Below are 18,992 nucleotides of genomic sequence, written 5' to 3' on the forward strand. Positions count from 1 at the left end.
CTCTTCTTCAAGATTCAAGAGATTCAAGAGTTTTTTATTCGCCATGTTTGAGCGTGCCAAACAACGAATTTGACTTCGGTAAATCACACCCTCTGTTCAACATTTAGGTGACTAACAACACTCAGGACATGTGAAAAATGGCAAATATTCTCAAACATCCCCTGATCTTAAACTCCCAAAAGGGCAAGGAAAAACTCAAAACTCCAGCTAAGGGAAATGAGAAACCTTGAGAAAAGACCACAGATGGGACGGTCCCTTATCCAGGATGACCAGGCTGCAATGGAGGCAGAGAGGACACATAGTACAAACAGTGTAGACAAATTCAAAAAAGGTGTGGAGAGCAGGATGTTATTGCACAGTAATGACTCTGAGACTCGAAGAGTGGTGTGAGTTCATCAGAGCAACAGCCTGGGGGAAGAAGCTGTCTCTGTCTGCTGGTTTTGGCGTACCGAGCTCTATAACGCCGTCCGGGGGGGAGTTGTTCAAACAGACTGCAACCTGGGTGAGAAGGGTCTTTAGAGATGCTCCTTGCACGTTTCCTAGTCCTGGACAGGTACAAGTCTTGGATAGATGGGAGGTTGATTCCAATTATCTTTTCTGCAGTCCTGATTGTCCGTTGCAGTCTGTGCTTGTCTTGTTTGGAGGCCGATCCAAACCAGACAGTGATGGAGGTGCAGAGGACAGACTGGATGATGGCAGTGTAGAAGGTCTTCAGAAGCTCTCGTGGCAGGTTGAACTTCTTGAGCTGTCTCAGGAAGTACAGCCTCTGCTGGGCCTTCTTCCGGACAGAGTCTATGTGGCCGGTCTATTTCAGGTCCCGAGAGATTGTGGTTCCCAGGAACTTGAAGGTGTCTGTGGAGAGAATAGTATTACTGCGGATAGTGAGGGGTAAAAGTGGTGAAGGGTCACGCCTGAAGTCCACTGTCATCTCCACGGTCTTGAGCGGGTTCAGCTCCAGGTGGTTTTGGCTGCACCAATGGACCAGCCGCTCCACTTCCTGTCTGTACGCAGTCTCATCACCGTCCTGGATCAGTCCGATGAGAGTGGTGTCGTCTGCATACCTCAGGAGCTTCACAGGAGAGTCACCTGAGGAGGAATCGTTGGTGTAGAGAGAGAAGAGCAGTGGGGAGAGGACGCACCCCTGAGGGGCTCCAGTATTGGTGGTCCGGGTGTCAGATGTGATGCCCCCCAGCCTCACACGCTGTCTCCTGTTGGTCAGGAAGCTGGTGATCCACTGACAGGTGGAGGCAGGCACCGCAAGCTGAATGAGCTTCTGTTGGAGGATGTCAGGAGCGATGGTGTTGAACGCCGAGCTGAAGTCCACGAACAGGATCCTGGCGTACGTTCCTGGGGTGTCCAGGTGGTGCAGGATGTAGTGCAGTCCCATGTTGACCGCATCATCCACTGACCTGTTTGCCCGGTAGGCAAACTAGAGGGGGTCAAGCAGGGGGCCCGTGACATCCTTCAGGTGGTTCAGCACTAACCTCTCGAAAGATTTCATGACCACAGATGTCAGTGCGACAGGTCTATAGTCATTCAAACCTGTGATGGCGGACTTCTTGGCCACTGGAACAATGGTGGAGCTCTTGAAGCACGAGGGCACCTCACACAGCTCCAGAGAACGGTTGAAGATCCGTGCAAAGGTGGGCGCCAGCTGCTCAGCGCACACTTTCAAGCAGGAAGGTGACACGCCGTCTGGGCCCGGTGCCTTCCTGGTCTTTTGTCTCCGGAACATCTGGCGCACTTCCTCCTCGCGGATCTGGAGTGCGGGCGCGGCTTCTGCAAGAGAGAGAGTGGGTGACAACGTTGATAGAGGTGTGGGCAGAGCAGTTGTGGGGAGAGGTGAGTATGTAGATTGTGCTGCAGGAAGTCCCGTTGTGTGGGAGGACCGATCAAACCTGCAGTAGAACCTGTTTAGCTGGTTAGCAAGCCTTGGGCTTTCCACAGGACGGGGGGTTCGTTTCTTGAAGCCCGTGATGCTCTGCAGACCTTTCCACACTGTTGAGGGATCAGGATTGGCAGAGAGGTGTCTCTTCAGGTTCTCCCCGTAACACCTCCTGGCTTTCCTGACCTCTCGGTTCAGTGTGTTTCTGGTCTGCTTGAACAGGTCGCGGTCGCCGCTCCTGTAGGCCTCCTCCTTGACTTTGCGCAGCCTCCTGAGGTTCGGTGAAAACCAAGGTTTGCCGTTGTTGTACGTGCAGAAGGTCTTAGTCTGCACACACAGATCCTCACAAAAACTGATGTATGATGTGTCAGTGAGTTCATGCAGGTCTGAAGTTGCAGCTTCAAAAACTCCCCAATCGGTGCAGTCAAAGCAGGCTTGGAGGTCCTGCCTTGACTCCACTGTCCACTTCCTCACAGTCCTCACCACAGGCTTAGAAGTTTTTAGTTTCTGCCTGTAGGCCGGGATCAGATGAACTAGACAGTGGTCCGAGAGTCCTAAAGCTGCACGAGCCACAGAGTGGTATGCATCCTTAATCACGGTGTAGCAGTGGTCCAGAGTCTGTGCCCCTCTGGTGGGACATGTTACGTGCTGTCTGTATCTGGGGAGTTCGTGTGCGAGGTTCGCCCTGTTAAGATCACCCAGAACAATGATTAGTGAGTTTGGTAGAAGTTTCTCCATGTCTGTTACCTGGTCAGCCAGCATCTGCGTGGCTTCACTCGCACGTGCGTGTGGTGGAATGTAAACAGCCGCCATGACGATCGAGGAGAACTCCCGTGGTGAATAGAACGGCCGGCAGTTTATGAAAAGTGTTTCTAGGAGAGGGCTGCAAAACTCTTTCAACACCGTGACATCAGTACACCAACGATCATTAATGTAGAAACAGAGACCACCTCCCTTTGATTTTCCGGAGAGCTCCGCGCTGCGATCTGCCCGCGTTAGCCGAAACCCCGCTAACTCCACGGCGGGTTCGTTTGCTGAGCCACATTTCAACAAAGCACAGCGCGGCGGATCTGCTGAAGTCCGTGTTCCTAGAAGTGAGGAGCAGCAGTTCGTCCATCTTGTTCGCCAGGGAGTGGACATTCGCCAGATGAATTGACGGTAGGGCAGAACGGAACCCTCTCTGCCTCAGCTTTACGAGAGCTCCGGCTCGTTTTCTGCGCCGCCGTCGTCGCGCTAGCTTGTATAGCACCGCCGCTCCGGCTAGAATCTCCGACAAACAGTCTGAATCAGAGAGAACAGGAGAGAAAATACCAGAAGAAGACTGTCCGATGTTTAACAGCGCTTCTCTGGTAAAAGTGATCCGGGATGGACAGCAGAGGACACAGAAAACACACAAAATAAGACAAAGAAACAGAGAGCGACTCACCGTGGCTGCCATCCGCGGCGCCATCATATGACGCCAAGCCTTCTTGAGGAGACTGAGGAAAGCCCATCTATCTCCTCGAATCCCGGTGAACTTCTACCGGTGTACCATCGAGAGTATCCTCACCAACGGCATCACGGTCTGGTACGGCAACTGCACAGCCGCGGATCGGAAGTCACTGCAGAGGGTGGTGAAGATGGCCCAACGCATCATCGGCACATCACTTCCTACCATCGAGTCGATTTACCAAAAACGGTGCCTGAAGACTCCATCAAAGACTCCAGTCATCCCAACCACAGACTGTTTACTCTTCTTCCTTCTAGGAAGTGATACCGGACTCTCCGGGTCAAGACGAGTAGACTGAGGAAAAGCTTTTTCCCCTCTGCCGTCATCGCCCTGAACTCCGCAGCACAACACCCCTGTCATCCCCCTGAACTCTTATCATTCTGAACCCTGCAGCACAATAACCCCACCACAACAACACCTGTATTACCTGCATATACTGTCCATATCTGCATATAATTCTATATAATCTAACTATTTATTCATCACTCTTACTCAGCTTGTACATACATATCTGTTCATATCTGGTTATACTGACACTATATATATTTATAACCCTATATTTATAATTAGCATTCTAGTACCGCCTACAAATGTTTGTTCTACTGCACCTCATTGTAAATAGTTAGCCAGTCATATCCGCCCTCGTCCCTCTTGTATATTATCCCGCATAGTATAACTCACCTCATATTTACCTGATTGCACTGTACCTACTGCTCAGTATTCTTTTTACTCTGCACTTTACTGCTTTTTGTACTTCTGGTTGGATGTCAAAGTTATTTTCGCTGTACTGTACTTGTGCTGTCCATTGACAATAAATTTGAATCTAATCTAATTAAACGTGAATGTCAACAAGGCTAGACAGTAACTGTCGCCCATGCTGAAATGCTTTGCAGTCATCAAAGATATCCAACTATTGAGCTGAGGTTTACGAAGCAAGATGCTAATGCTAATCCTTTCTAGTCAGTAAAGTTTCCACAGAAGGGAAAATCAATGCATGTGCATTGAAAATAAGACACAGCTTACTCAATTGTCAATTTTCATGAGGGTGACTTTTTTGTCGCCAAACCTTGTGCCATGTCGAAGTATCCTTGAGCAAGATACAGTATTCCTTCGTTTATCGCGGCTAATTGGTTCCAAAAACCACCCGCGATAAGTGAAATCCGCGAAGTACGGTCACCCTCTCGTCTGTACATTTTTTTTTGTGCCAAATATGAAACCATTTAAATGCATATTTTATTATTAGAACATTAAATAATTGTTTCAAACACGTAAATAATAGATTAATAGTATAAATAACATGCAGAAAATGTATAAATATTGAAAATATAAATATTATACGTGCGTGCGTGTAACATGTTAACAAGAAGTACTGGGCAGGCTATTTGCGATCGTGCTAACACGAAAACGGACCTCTAAAGGAATTTAAATGAACATCTGGAGCAATACTACATTGTCCTAAAGGTTAGACACATGTGATCATTCATTTCTCTTGTTAGGAGACCCACTTACATCGTCAATGACTCCTCTATCACTGTAACCGACATATGTACACGAACGTAAAACCGGAAGTGGTCAATATAAATCACCCTACCTCAAATCAAAGCACGGCTGAATAACATAAATAGCATGGAGATTTCTTAACACGTACTGTAAATATGTTTTTAGAACAACTTTTATTATAATTTTTTTATAACAAGGTACAAAGGTACATACTGTAAATATGTTTTTAGAAGTTTTTTCTTAATATAAAAAAAATTATATAACAAGGTACAACACTGTAAATGTGTTTTTAGAACTCTTATTATTATCACAATTTTTTTATAAAAAGGTACAAGTGTACGCACCGCAATTGTGTGGGCACTCCTTGCCTTCTGCTGGCGTGTGGGCAAGTTTTGTGCCATAATTCCTCAATTTAAACATTTTATTTTGACTTTTAAATTTTTTTTTAATTTGGAAAAAAAATCCGCGATGTAGTGAAACCATGATAAACGAACCGCGATGTAGCGAGGGATTACTGTACTCTATCCCCAATTGCTCCTGATGCTGCGTCATCAGTGGGTGAATGACAGCCTTAACAGGTGGAAAAGCGAAAGACCATTTACCATCCCTGCAGTACACTTAACTAATGAAGTTTTTCATATGTGTTGTGTTACCCGGAGTTGAATGTGTATTTGTTAATCACTTTTTTTTTTTTTAAATTAAGCAAACCAAGACTTTAAGTTGCGTGTGAAATAGTAAAATCCGGGACAACTCCCTGCTATAAATGGTGATTCCAGGTGCTATTGCTTGGCACTCAATTGTTACTCTATGTGGGTTGCCCCAGTCACACTCCACGGCATACAAACAATATGAATTTTCTATGTCCAATTTACTCAATGCATGTTCGTTTTTCGGTTAACTTTGGGGTGACTTTGTACCGTTTCTGGACATTTTTGATGTTTTCATGTGTTGCATCTAAAGACGGAGCATGAAAAAAAAACACTCGGGTGCTGATATTTCAAGAGGATTATTAAAACATGCAGAGGGTCTAAATAGCACTATCCTGGAGTTTCTCACTTATTTCATATGGGTGAGATAAATCTTTATTAGGTTCTTGTTAGAATGTCCATTCTGTGGCTCATTGACTCCCATCATAAATCAAAATGTTCTGTAAACTTGATGATAACAATCAGAATCAGAATCAGCTTTATTGGCCAAGTTTGTGCATGCCAAACAAGGAATCTGACTCCGGTTGATCTCAGCCTCTGTACAACATTTAAGTGACTAACAACATTCAGGTGACTAACAATATTTAAGTGGCAAGAGCAGGATGTTATTGCCCAGTGACATCTCTGAGACTCTAAAGTGGTGTGAGATCATCAGAGCGACAGCCTGGGGGAAGAAGCTGTGTCTGTGTCTGCTGGTTTTGGCGTACAGAGTTCTATAACGCCGTCCGGAGGGGAGTAGGTCGAACAGACTGCAACCTGGGTGAGAAGGGTCTGTAGAGATGTTACTTGCACGTTTCCTGGTCCTGGACAGGTACAAGTCTTGGATAGATGGGAGGTTGATTCCAATTATCTTTTCTGCAGTCCTGATTGTCCGTTGCAGTCTGTGCTTGTCTTGTTTAGAGGCCGATCCAAACCAGACAGTGATGGAGGTGCAGAGGATAGACTGGATGATGGCAGTATAGAAGGTCTTTAGCAGCTCCCGTGGCAGGTTGAACTTCCTGAGCTGTCTCAGAAAGTACAGCCTCTGCTGGGCCTTCTTCCGGACAGAGTCTATGTGGCTGGTCCATTTCAGGTCCCGAGAGATTGTGGTTCCCAGGAACTTGAAGGTGTCTGTGGAGAGAATAGTATTACTGCGGATAGTGAGGGGTGAAAGTGGTGAAGGGTCTCGCCTGGAGTCCACGGTCTTGAGCGGGTTCAGCTCCAGGTGGTTTTGGTTGCACCAGTGGACCAGCCGCTCCACCTCTTGTCTGTACGCAGTCTCGTCACCGTCCCGGATCAGTCCGATTAGAGTGGTGTCAACTGCATACTTCAGGAGTTTCACAGGAGAGTCACCTGAGGAGCAATGGTTAGTGTAGAGCAGTGGTTCTCAAACTTTTTTTAATAATGTACCCCCTTTGAAATATTTTTTCACCCAAGTACCCCCTGACCAGCGCAACACATTTCTGGTCAAAAAGAAAGAGGTACAGGATTGTCCCATCAGTGTTTGATTTATTAAAGTTAAACAACTTGTAGCAATGTACCTGACAGACACATTTATGTTTCAAACATTGCATATAGAAACAAAAATGATAAACAGTAAACAGTGACCACCAAGAAGGCATAAACCCTTTCAAAACTCAAATACTGTATGCAGAACAATGCTAATTTATATTAATCTTTCTTATAATAATCTCTTGAGGGGAAATAAAAATATACATAACTAAAAATGTGTTCACAAAAATAAATTAACTTAATTATAAATAAAGATCTTGTTTACAAAATAAATTGATAACTTAATAATAAATAAAGATTTGCTAAAAAAATAATCAACTTTACCTCTTTTGGGATAAAAAAAAGAAACTTTTTTCCTCTTAAAATTGAATTGTTGCATTGAACATTTGATTTTGATTTGACAAGCATTGAACAAGCGTTGAACAGTGTTGAAGCTTGAATGAGTCTTTTGCACTCATACTACATTTTAGTGAGAAACATGAAGCTATGGTGAACGTTTTTTTTGGCTTTAGCTACGAGCAAAGAAACCGCATAAGAAGCCTTCAGGGCTTTGGCTGATGTAGTGGAGGCTTTTCGCATTGTGTCTTGGGATGACTTGAAGTCAGAAAGTTTCCTCCTGAAGAACTCCGGTGGCTTACCAACATGGCATCCGTGTTTTGTGGTGAGATGCCGCTGGAGATGTGCCGGCTTCATGCTAGCGTTGGCTAATTTCTACCCGCAAAAAAAGCACAGCACTTTGGGTGGGTTACAACTTGTGGACGTAAATCCCATCAAACAATAGTCTTCCATGTACTGTCGGTACTTCGTCGGCTATGGTTTTGCCTTCATTTGTACTTGTTTCTCCGTGTTTTCAACAGCAGCATCGCTGCTACACTTTAGCCACATCTCTATGTTAGAGCGCGTCATCAAGGCAACCGCAGGTGACTGCTATTGGTTTGTGGAGAGTCCATTTATTAAGGATTAAAATTGAATAAGGAATACTGAATACATTTGTATTTCATCAAACTTTTTATAACTAATTCTCAAGACAATCAGGCTTACTGTTTTGTTTTTTTGTTTTTTTTAATACCGGTATATATTTTTGTAAAATCTCACGTACCCCCTGGAGTACCCCCATTTGAGAACCACTGGTGTAGAGAGAGAAGAGCAGTGGGGAGAGGATGCACCCCTGGGGGGCGGCAGTATTGGTGGTCCGGGTGTCGGATGTGATGGTCTCCAGCCTCACACGCTGTCTCCTGTTGGTCAAGAAGCTGGTGATCCACTGACAGGTGAAGGCAGGCACCGCGAGCTGGATGAGCTTTTGGTGGAGGATGTCCGGAGCGATGGTGTTGAACACCACAAACAGGATCCTGGCGTACGTCCCTGGGGTGTCTAGGTGGCGCAGGATTTAGTCCAGCCCCATGTTGACCGCATCGTCCACCGCCCTGTTTGCTTGGTAGGCAAACTGCAGGGGGTCGAGCAGGGGGCCCGTGATGTCCTTCAGGTGGCTCAACACTCGCCTCTCAAAGGATTTCATGACCACAGATGTCAGGACGACAGTTCTGTAATCATTCAATCTTGTGATGGCGGGCTTCTTGGCCACCGGTACGATGGTGGAGCTTTTGAAGCACGAGGGCACCTCACACAGCTCCAGGGAACGGTTGAAGATCCGTGTAAAGGTGGGTGCCAGTTGTTCAGTACAGACTTTCAGGTAAGAGGGAGACACGCCGTCTGGGCCCCGTGCCTTCCTGACCTTTGGTATCCAGAACATCTGACACACCTCCTCCTCGCGGATCTGAAGTGTGGGCGCGGCTTCTGAAAGAGAGTAGGTGATAATGACGATGGAGGTTTTAACATGGACGTTGTGGGGGGAGGTGTGTATGTTAATTGAAGGTCCTATTGCGTGGTTGGACCGTTCAAACCTGCAGTAAAACCTGTTTGGCTGGTTTGCAAGCCTGGGTTCTCCACAGGACGGGAGGTTGGTCTCTTGAAGCCCGTGATGCTCTGCAGGCCTTTCCACACTGATGAGGGATCAGGATTGGCAGAGAGGTGTCTCTCCAAACTCTGCCCATAGCTCCTCTTAGCTTTACTGATCTCTCGAGTCAGTGTGTTCCTGGCCTCCCTGAACAGGTCACAGTCCCCACTCCTGTAGGCCTCCTCCTTGGCTTTGTGCATTATCCTGAGGTTTGGTGTAAACCACGGTTTGTTGTTATTGTACGTGCAGAAGGTCTTAGTTTGCACACACAAGTCCTCATTAAAGCTGATGTATGATGTCACAGTATCGGTGAGGTTTATGCAGGTCTGAAGTTGCAGCTTCAAAAACACCCCAATCGGTGCATTTAAAGCAGGCTTGGAGGTCCTGCTTTGACCCCACTGTCCATTTTCTCACAGTCCTCACCACAGGCTTAGAAGTTTTTAATTTCTGCATGTAGGTTAGGATCACACTAACTAGACAGTGGTCCGAGAGTCCTAAAGCTGCACGGGGCACAGAGCGGTATGCGTCCTTTATTACGGAGTAGCAGTGGTCCAGTGTCTGTGTCCCTCTGGTGTGTGAGGTTCGCTCTGTTAAAATCACCCAAAACAATGATCAGTGAGTTTGGTAGTTTTATTCTCCATGTCTGTTATCTGGTCAGCCAGCAGCTGCGTGGCTTCGATCACACGTGCGTGTGGTGAAATGTAAACAGCCGCCATTACGATCAAGGAAAACTCACGTGGTGAATAAAACGGCCGGCAGTTTATCAAAAGTGTGTCTAGGAGAGGGCTGCAAGACTCTGTCAACACTGTGACATCAGTACACCAACCTTCATTAATGTAGAAGCATAGACCACCTCCCTTACGCGATCTGTGCGTATGAGCCGAAATCCGGGCAGCTGAATGGCGTGGTCGGGGATGTGTTCGTTGAGCCACGTTTCGGCAAAGCACAGGGCGGCAAACCTGCTAACGTCCGGGTTCCTTGGGATGAGAAGCAGCAGTTCATCCATCTTGTTCGCCATGGAGTGGACATTCGCCAGATGATTTGATGGTAGGGGAGCACGGAACCCTCTCTGCCTCAACTTCATGTGGGCTCCGGCACGCTTGCCACGCCGCCGTCTCCGGCAGAACTTGTAGAGCGCCGCCACTCCGGCTAAAATATCTGTCAAACTGCCTGGGTCAGTGAAAACCGGGGAGAAAGTGCCAGGAGAAGACTGTCCGATGTTAAACAGTTCTTCTCTGCTAAAATTGATCCAGGATGGGCAGAAGACGCAAAAAACACAAAATAACACAAAGTAACAGAGAGCGAGTCACCGAGGAGGCCATCCGCGGCGCCATCTTGTGACGTACTGAGAGACCAGTCTTTCAAAGCATTTCATGACTACAAGCGCAAGTGCGACAGGCCTGTAGTCGTTGGGGTTGTCCACCGCTGTTTTCTTGGGGATGGGGATGATGGTGGAGGTCTTGAGGCAGAGAGGGACGGTGGCCAAGGATAGGGACAGGTTGAAGATTCTCGTAAACACACCCGCCAGTTTGTCAGCACACGCTCTAAGTACCTTACCGGGTACTCCGTCGGGGCCGGCCGCCTTCCTTCGTTTCACTGTCCTTAGCGCACATCTTCATGCTCCTGGAATGTCAGTGTACTGGTGCTTGGGGGAGGTGAGGGTGATGTGACCACTGGGGGCCTGACAGTCTCAAACCGGGCAAAGAGTCAAATTAATTCTTGTGCCAGCGAGGCATCAGTCCTGGCTGTTGTCTGGTGGTTGCCTCTATAGTTCGCGATGTGATTTATTCCCTGCCACATCCTTCTTGGGTATTTTCAGCGAAGTGATCTTCAATTCTTCTTCTGTAGGCCACTTTGGCTTCCCTGATACCCCTTTTCAGGTCCGCCCTGGCCTTGCTGTACTTGCCCTGTCCCCTGACTTGAAGGCAGTGTTGCGTTGTTTCAGGAGGGATTGCAAAAACCCTGACCCTTTTGTTGACGGTGACGTTGTCAACGCAGCTCCTGATGTAGGAGAGTACGGTGTCATTGTACTCCTGGAGGTTGTGGATATACAGTAGAATAAATCCCATATGGTAGTGGCATAAATCCCATATGGTAGTGGCTTAAATCCCATATGGTAGCAGGTTTCCGTAAGCGTGCCGTGTTCTAACTGCCAACTGACATCGATTTGCAAAGCTTAGTCCAAGAACCAGGGCAAAGACTTCCTGACATTTTGCGTCAAAAACCAGTTATATAAATAACTGTTATAGTTATTTGAAAAACTCTTAATATGTTATATCAGGCACATTCTCAGTTCCTCGTTTATATGTTTTACGTTAGCTTACTGTACCGTTCAGCCTGTTGTTGCCTATTCGTGTCTGTTCTTGGTGTTGGATTTTGTTAAATAAATTTCCCCCAAAAATGCAACTTCTACTCCGGTGCGACTGAAATATGTTTTTTCTTCTATATTATGCCTTTTATGGCTGGTGCGATTTACATTCTGGAGCGACTTATAGTCTGGAAAATACGGTAATGCTGAGGTCGCGAAAAGCATTACACCTTATGAGATTTCTGGCTAAAATACTACATCTGTATGCATGATTGCAGGCTAGCAAGAGGCACTTGGGACTCCACAGACATCATCTTCTTGCTATGGGGGGGGCGTGTAGGGAAGCGGCCGGCCAGCTGGCCGGGCAACGTTAGCCTCGGCGACTCGCGAGCATTCGCCTGCTTGCCGCGACGGCATCTCACGGAAATCGGCTTGCCTCTGTAAACCTAACTAACTGGCAGCACTGATGCGACAACATTGGCCTTATTTTCGGCAGCATTTTGGCGCTACTTTCGTCACATCATTTCATCCTTTTTAACTTAACTTACGCGGAGAACTAAGTGTTTTGACACCACCACAATGTGAATTTGCGATTGGGTTTTCATCACTTGTAGACGAGTTATTTAGTTAGATAGATGTGGGAGTATATATATATATATATATATATATATCATCGACCCCCTCACATTTGCCATTCTCATCCCTGTTTCTATATTTGTCATATGTTTTGATTATAATTTATCTTTCACAATTCATTTCCAAAAGATAGGTATTATGAGTGTTTTTTGATAACAAGATATGTGGTTGTAGATATATGTTGCAAAAAATTCATTAAAAGGAAAAACTCCAGATTTGATTGTGCCATTTTGATGTATTACATTCACCTTAGTAGCCCACCAAGCAGGAATATTTTTTTAACAAAACTTTTGAAATTGAGTGATGAAATCAATGTTTTTGGGGTTGCTATACTGCCAAAATCCAGGAGTTTCCAGGGGGCTTCGCCCCCTGAGCCCCCTCCGGGGCATTGCCCCTGGCCGCCTGCGGCCCACAATGGGGGCCTGTGGCCCCTGGCCCCCCTGCGGCCCCCCCAATGGGGGCATGCGGCTCCCCAATGGGGGCATGCGGCTCCCCAATGGGGACATGCGGCTCCCAGACCCAGTCTACTTTTCAGTGGTTTTTCACATTTGCCGTTCTCGTCCCTGGTATCAGTTTAACTGCCATTTGCAATGACATTCACAAAAGATAATCATTTCTACACACAATTACGGCTGGAGCTCTGCGTTTAATTCAAAATAAAACAATGAAATGAAATAAATAACTGTTGTGTGTTTTGTCTGTTTTTAGGCCTTTTCTGACTTGAGCGGGACAGTGCACAGCATTGTTCTAACGTCAGGAACATTGGCGCCAATGGCATCCTTCTCCTTGGAACTTGGAGTAAAATTTTCTGTTCAACTGGAGGCCAACCATGTCATCAACAAATCTCAGGTCAATATAGTGTATTTGTAATTCAATTGAATTGGATTTTTCTCAAAAAGTTAAACAATTTATAACATGTCCCAAACGTCACTATCAGGGAAGTACTGGGCCAGAAATTTGCCTCTGTAATTTGTGCCCTCTGGTGTGCACAACTCAAGACTAAACATTTTATGTTCCTTTTACCATACACCGAAGCCCCAATGGCAACATGACAATGTTTTTACATCTCACCATTTTCGTAATATACTGTACCATGTACCTCTATAGCAGTGGTTCCCAAAGTGGGCGGTACCGCCCCCCAGGGGGCGGTGGAAAGATCTGGGGGGGCGGTGAGGAAGAAAGGGGCGGTAGGGGGGCGGTAGGGGGGCGGCAGTCGATTTGTACAAATCTCTGACTGCTATCAAGTGCTGTGGAACAAGGTCAAGATGTACTTCATTGCCTTCCCAACATCATATTTAGTAGAACGGGGCTTCAGTGCAGTCACCTTGCTTCTTTCCAAGCAAAGAAACCGACTGAAAATTACTGACCGTGGGGATCTACGACTTCTTCTTAGTGAGTTCCAGCCTGATGTTGAGAAGCTTATGTCCCTGCACCAAGCACATCCATCCCATTAATATTACGTGTGAGACAATGAAGGTTACTGGTGGAATGTTTATTTACGATTCTATGTTGCTGAAACAGTTAAAACTGCTAAAAAATAAATTGGTTTACTAAATACTAAATTGGGTTTTAGTTGTACTAGGTTCATCTTGTTTTTTCTTTTTCAATTACTTCACTGGTTCTTCTATATCAAACAATTTTCGCGTTTAAAGACGCGTCACAATCACATCACTGACACTCTGATGAAGGCGAAAGAACCCGCCGAAACATGTCAGGTAAATTAACCTAAGAAAATTGTTTGATATAGAAGAACCAGTGAAGTAAGTAAATTGGGTTTTATTTGTGAAATACACATTTGTGTTTAACCTTTCTCTTTTCAAATTGCAGCAAACCAAATATCAAGAAAGGTGTTTGTTTCCATATGTGCCTTGGGGGGGGGGGGGGCGCTAGGAATTCACTGGGGAGCCAAAGGGGGCGCCAGCCGGCAAAAGTTTGGGAACCACTGCTCTATAGCATGTCACCTCTACACATCTCTACCATTTTGGTAGGTGCTCAGCAAAAATCAAGGCAACGTCCATGGACCGACAGTTACACCAAGACTCTGTAGCAAAAATTTCAGAAAGGAACTCACACAAGATCAGATGTTTAAATTGTCCAAGGAATTATCTTTTGTCCCCCAAAAATCAGTGAATATTTTCAATTTACAAGTGGATTTGTTTAAACATTTCTGTACAATAAAATTGAAAAAAAAATCTAAATATCCCTAATGCACAATGTTAGGGTAGTGTTCACTCTAACTTATTTTGCAAGAACCACACTGGAGACAAGTTAGTCGTTTCAGACACCTGCAGGCGGAGAGTTCACTCGTCGCTGTGCTTACAGCGATGGTCGAATGAAGTCTGAAGTCAGGCCTCATCAGGTGCATATTTATTGAGAAGAAACACAGTGGGGTTGAAAGTGGGGGTGTGGGAACACAGGATGGGGTGAAGCCGCTCCCCTGCTGATCAAAGCATAGCAGGAGGCCTTTTACGACTTTGTGGAAACAAAGCAACTTTGATTGCTTCCTCTGCAGCTAGTCAATCAGGTGAAAAGATCTTAGCACTTTGGTCTACTACTTTTGTTAAGACAGGACAAGCTAGGTAAATTATTACAGATTACATTCCAACATAATCATACGATGAAGATATTCTGCAAACCCTAACATATCCCCCCTGTTTTATCATATGAGTATGTCAATCCCGATCAATCAAACATAAGAAAGAAAATACAATGACAGCAATAATTTCCAGTGAAGACGAGGTATTTCCCTCAATGCTCCAGTCCAAATTTTGTGTGCAACTGAAAAACCTGCGGCCAGATTAAATGCAGGAAAAGAGTTACACGGCCCCTCTGCCTTAGGCGACCAGAATGTTATCAATAAAAAAAGAAAAAGAAAAACACAGAAACAGTACATCATTGTACCCATCACTTGCAAGGCATTTTCGATGGTCAAATCATCAAGTTTCTGTGAAAGAATGCTGAGCTAAACAGCATCTACGCAATCCACGTCTCGCAGCACATCATAGTCATCACATCCGTCATCTCTAAGAAGTTGTATATGCACTTGTGCCACGGTAGAAGACACAAACCTTGTCACAGCAGACTTCAAACACGGGATAACACAGGTCGTAAACAAGCACAACAATACCAGCACAGCAAGCACAGGAGTCACAAGTTTCAACAGCAACTGCCACCACGCGCCAGAGAATAGCCATGAAAAGAAATCCCATTGATGTGGGATGTTATCCTCCGACATGGCCTGCTGTAAATTCCTCAGTGAGTCCATGGCTTCCTTGATGTGCGTGTCGTTATCTCCTGGAATGTATGTGCAACAGGAAGTCCCAATGATGTGGCACACACCACCTTGTGCTGCCGTCAACAAGTCCAGAACCATCCTGTTTTGCAAGACCATTAGTCTAATAGCCTGGATCTCTCTATTTTGTCCATCATCGACTTGCAGTGAGAGGTTCACAAAGGATTGAAAACGATAGTTCAGTGTCTCGATGAAGAGAGATTGTTTTCCAACTCCGATCCAAGGAAAAAGCGCATGAACAACTTTGTTTCCGACAGGCCATATTTTATGGTCGTCCGGAACATTCGCACCCCAGACAGGGTCATGGGGGTCAAAGGTTGTAATCGCCCTGCGGCGACGGCCAGAAGAGTTGTGTGCTGTCGTCAGCTGACGATGTTGTATCCTGTAGGTGTGGTCTGTCACCCACACTGGTGCACACACTCCTGTCCAGTTGGCGGGCAGCATCGGATAAACCTTGTGACCACAAAGCCACCAGCCATTCTGTATGAAGTATGTTCCGTTTGATGGTGCAGCCATGTTGTTCGGAGAGCCCTCACCACCTGAAATGGCTCTCTTATCCTGACACTCAGTGGCGATGTCCAAAGCTCCCATCCAGTTCCCTCCTGGAGAGCAGCCTCTGTCAATGCATTTGTGGGTCTCACTTCCCTGGATGTAACGCGTATAGTTCACTCCAGGTGGCCGGTCTGTGAAGGCCACCTGCGGCAGTGTTCGTCCTTTAACAGTCACATTGAGATTTGTCCAGAAAAGCTGATCACAGGTACCTTCCGCAAGTCCGGGGCGGGACGGGTCGGCATCACTAACTGTGACAGCACGGTGTTGATATCCAACTCCTCCCATGGATGCCATGCATTTCGCTTCAGTGACATTCATTGCTCTGGCCTCCAAGTGAACTTGTGTGGAGGACGGAGGGAGTTTGGAACACACATAGCAGCCCTCCTGTGTGTGCGATCTCACAGTGAATTTGACGTAGCGGTACCACGTGTTGGTTTCGTATGGGTTTCTCGGGTCCCATGACCAGTCCTCAAAGTTCTCATCGTGTGACCATCGTTTTCCACGGTCAACATTGTCACTTGGTCTGTTCAGTTGAGTCCATAGACCATAGCACGCTCCAACCACAACGCAGCAGAGGATCCATCTGGCATATGGAGCCCCGTTGCTACTAGGATGGCAGAGACACCGGGACACCCCCTCGCCTAGCGGAGTGGGGATCGTTGTTTTCTTCACCAACATTGAGACGTCCCACCCTAAACGATAGGACTCCTTTGAAGTTAGTCTTCCCTACCACTCCGAATTAGGGGTCCAGCACTCTCTGCAACTTGCAGTGGCTGAGGTGAATCCAGCTGGGCCATTCAGCGATCTTTACTGCGGTGGGGGTAGTCAGCAGGACTTGGAATGGTCCTCCTTACTGCGGTGGGGGTAGTCAGCAGGACTTGGAATGGTCCCTCCCACCGTGGGCTGGCCCAGTTCTTTCTTTTGATGACTTTGATGTAGACCCAGTCTCCTGGTTTGATGGCGTTGTTGTCCTGTGAGGATGAAAGATCAGGCGGCAGTAAATTTGCATTGACACCTCCGTCAGTCTGAGCGTTCTAATCATGTAACCTGCCAGGGACTGTTCTTCGTCTGCTTCTTGCATATATTTTATCATTCACCAGTTAATTTTATTGCCCTTCTGAATTGGGCAAATAAGAGCGTTTGCGAGAAGTGTTTGAGCACTTCCGAATGACTCCTCCTGACCAAAGACCATTTATGACAGAGGCTATCCCATTTATTGCCTCCTGTTTTATAGGAGATTCTCTGATCTTGGTTACTGGAGGAACGGACCTTAAGTCCTGTAGCAGATGGTTCCTTTGCCCATCCCCTTATCAGTTAAATAATGTTGATTAGCCAGGGAAACGCATAAGCGCGTGCCCTCCCAAACAGCTACACCACTTCCTCATAGCTTCTTCAGTTACTTTTCAATCATCTTCCAATTGTTTACAGCAAACGTTTGAGAAAAAAAATCTAACTCAATGGTACAACGCCATATGTATTAGAGAATGTATATGTAGTAAAGTGTTGTATATATATAATTTTTTATTTTTTTTTTTTATCTCCCACTCTCTATACAACATTCTCCCTCCTTCTGAGGCATGGCGACGCCCATGTCTCACACCTTGACAAACTTTTTGGGAGGATGTGTTCTTTACCACATATGACTCTATCATCATTTAATTTGACTTTCTTTCCAAAACGCTTCTAAGTTTCCCAGTTCACACATCTTCTGCATGTGTTACTGGTTCTCCAGTTTGTTTGTTTTTTTGTTTTTTGTTTTCCTAGTTAATTAGCAATCCAAAAGCAACCTTTTTATTTCCTTTATGTATTTATTTCTTCCTTAGCATTTAACGTACTCAAAATCACTCTTTCTTCAAAGTCGCTCTACTAATTTTCAATAGTAGTGTCCAACAACGTCAACCATTCAACCTGTATTTTCCCTTCATTCAGGCAACCAGTCATCGATGCTCATTTGCATCTCACACACAGTCTCCAAGAAGGAGACTTTCTATCACATCGGTCCCAATTCATCCAAGCTCACCACACAACATTCACATACCGTTCTCGTCTCAAGGTTCCTGATAGAACAATCCACCAATCCAAAAAAAAACTCAACACACAAAAAAACTGCTGGCAAATCAATCAGAAGTCTTTCTTTGTTTTTAAATTTGAAGAACCCAATCTCTCAGAATCAGCTCGCATATAGAAGTTTGTATAATCTTATAACACAACCAGTCAATTATTTCTATTAAATGTGAATGTCTTAAATTCACAATTTTGATTCTTCCAATTCCTGAAAGCACGTTCTGTCGGTTCTTACTTAACATGCACTAGTGTGGATCAGTTTCTGCTCGCAAACAGATTTCTCTCTTTTCCTCTCATTTTTATCTTTCAAAAGCGTTTCTGTTCTGCGGTGCAAATTGGATAGACCACAGTCTAGCAAATTTCTGTACACTAAAAGTTTAGCCAATTTTCATCATTTTATCACACATGCACAGCCCTTGCGCGCGTAAGGTAGATCCCAGCACCAATGATTCGTCACAGGCTGGCCATTTCCTGTGGTCGATCATGAGCTGGTCCCTCCCACGCACATGAGGACAGCACATTCTAAGTTTTATTTATCTTCTAGAAGCCAGTTGCATTCATTTACCACTCGATTTGCAAATTTAACTTTAGTGTACATACACAATTTGATCTCTGGTCATTTGTCATTGGGCATACAACAGCATTGTCATACTCCTTGCATGGACAGGAGCTCTAACGATCTAAAAACGTTCTAATAATCTGACAATGACATGTCTTGCTTTCATATGGACATCTGTTATTTCTTCCTCTGTAGGAGAAAAGAGATCACAGGGGAGGAATCTAGTCATGCTGACAATTTGGCTTTTCCTCTGCCCCTTCCTCCACCCTTTGATAGGTGTCGTTTTGCCTGACGACACTCTCTTGCGAAGTGTCCCCGTCTCCCACAGTTCCAACAGTTGTCAGAATCTGATGGGGGTTTTGAATTATATTGCGGCCTGCGACCTTGTTGGCCTCTACCTCTTCCTCTGGCCTGCTGGGACCCATGAAAGAAGACTGTTGTGTCTTCATCTAGGTCAACATCATCATCATCGCCTAGATGAAATACATCAGAACTTTTGCCTCTTCTGGCCCATTGCATAGTTGTTGTCACACTTGCAATATCTACTTCCACCAA

At 45.7% G+C, this 18,992-nt stretch overlaps 1 protein-coding gene across 13 annotated transcripts in view; it reads left to right on the forward strand.

Moving 5' to 3' along the window:
- The window catches only part of brip1 (BRCA1 interacting protein C-terminal helicase 1), a 194,776-nt gene that overhangs the window by 83,115 nt on the left and 92,669 nt on the right, over positions 1 to 18,992 (forward strand). For 12 of the 13 annotated variants that reach the window (XM_037268387.1, XM_037268386.1, XM_037268377.1 and 9 more), the window contains one exon: positions 12,679 to 12,819. In XM_037268387.1, the coding sequence (XP_037124282.1) occupies positions 12,679 to 12,819 (141 nt within the window). Of the gene's footprint in view, positions 1 to 12,678; positions 12,820 to 13,958; positions 14,180 to 18,992 lie in introns of those variants that run through there. The other variant, XM_037268389.1, reaches the window with a different exon arrangement.

Source organism: Syngnathus acus, chromosome 13 (genome assembly GCF_901709675.1).
Source record: "Syngnathus acus chromosome 13, fSynAcu1.2, whole genome shotgun sequence".
Classification (NCBI taxonomy): Eukaryota; Metazoa; Chordata; class Actinopteri; order Syngnathiformes; family Syngnathidae; genus Syngnathus; species Syngnathus acus.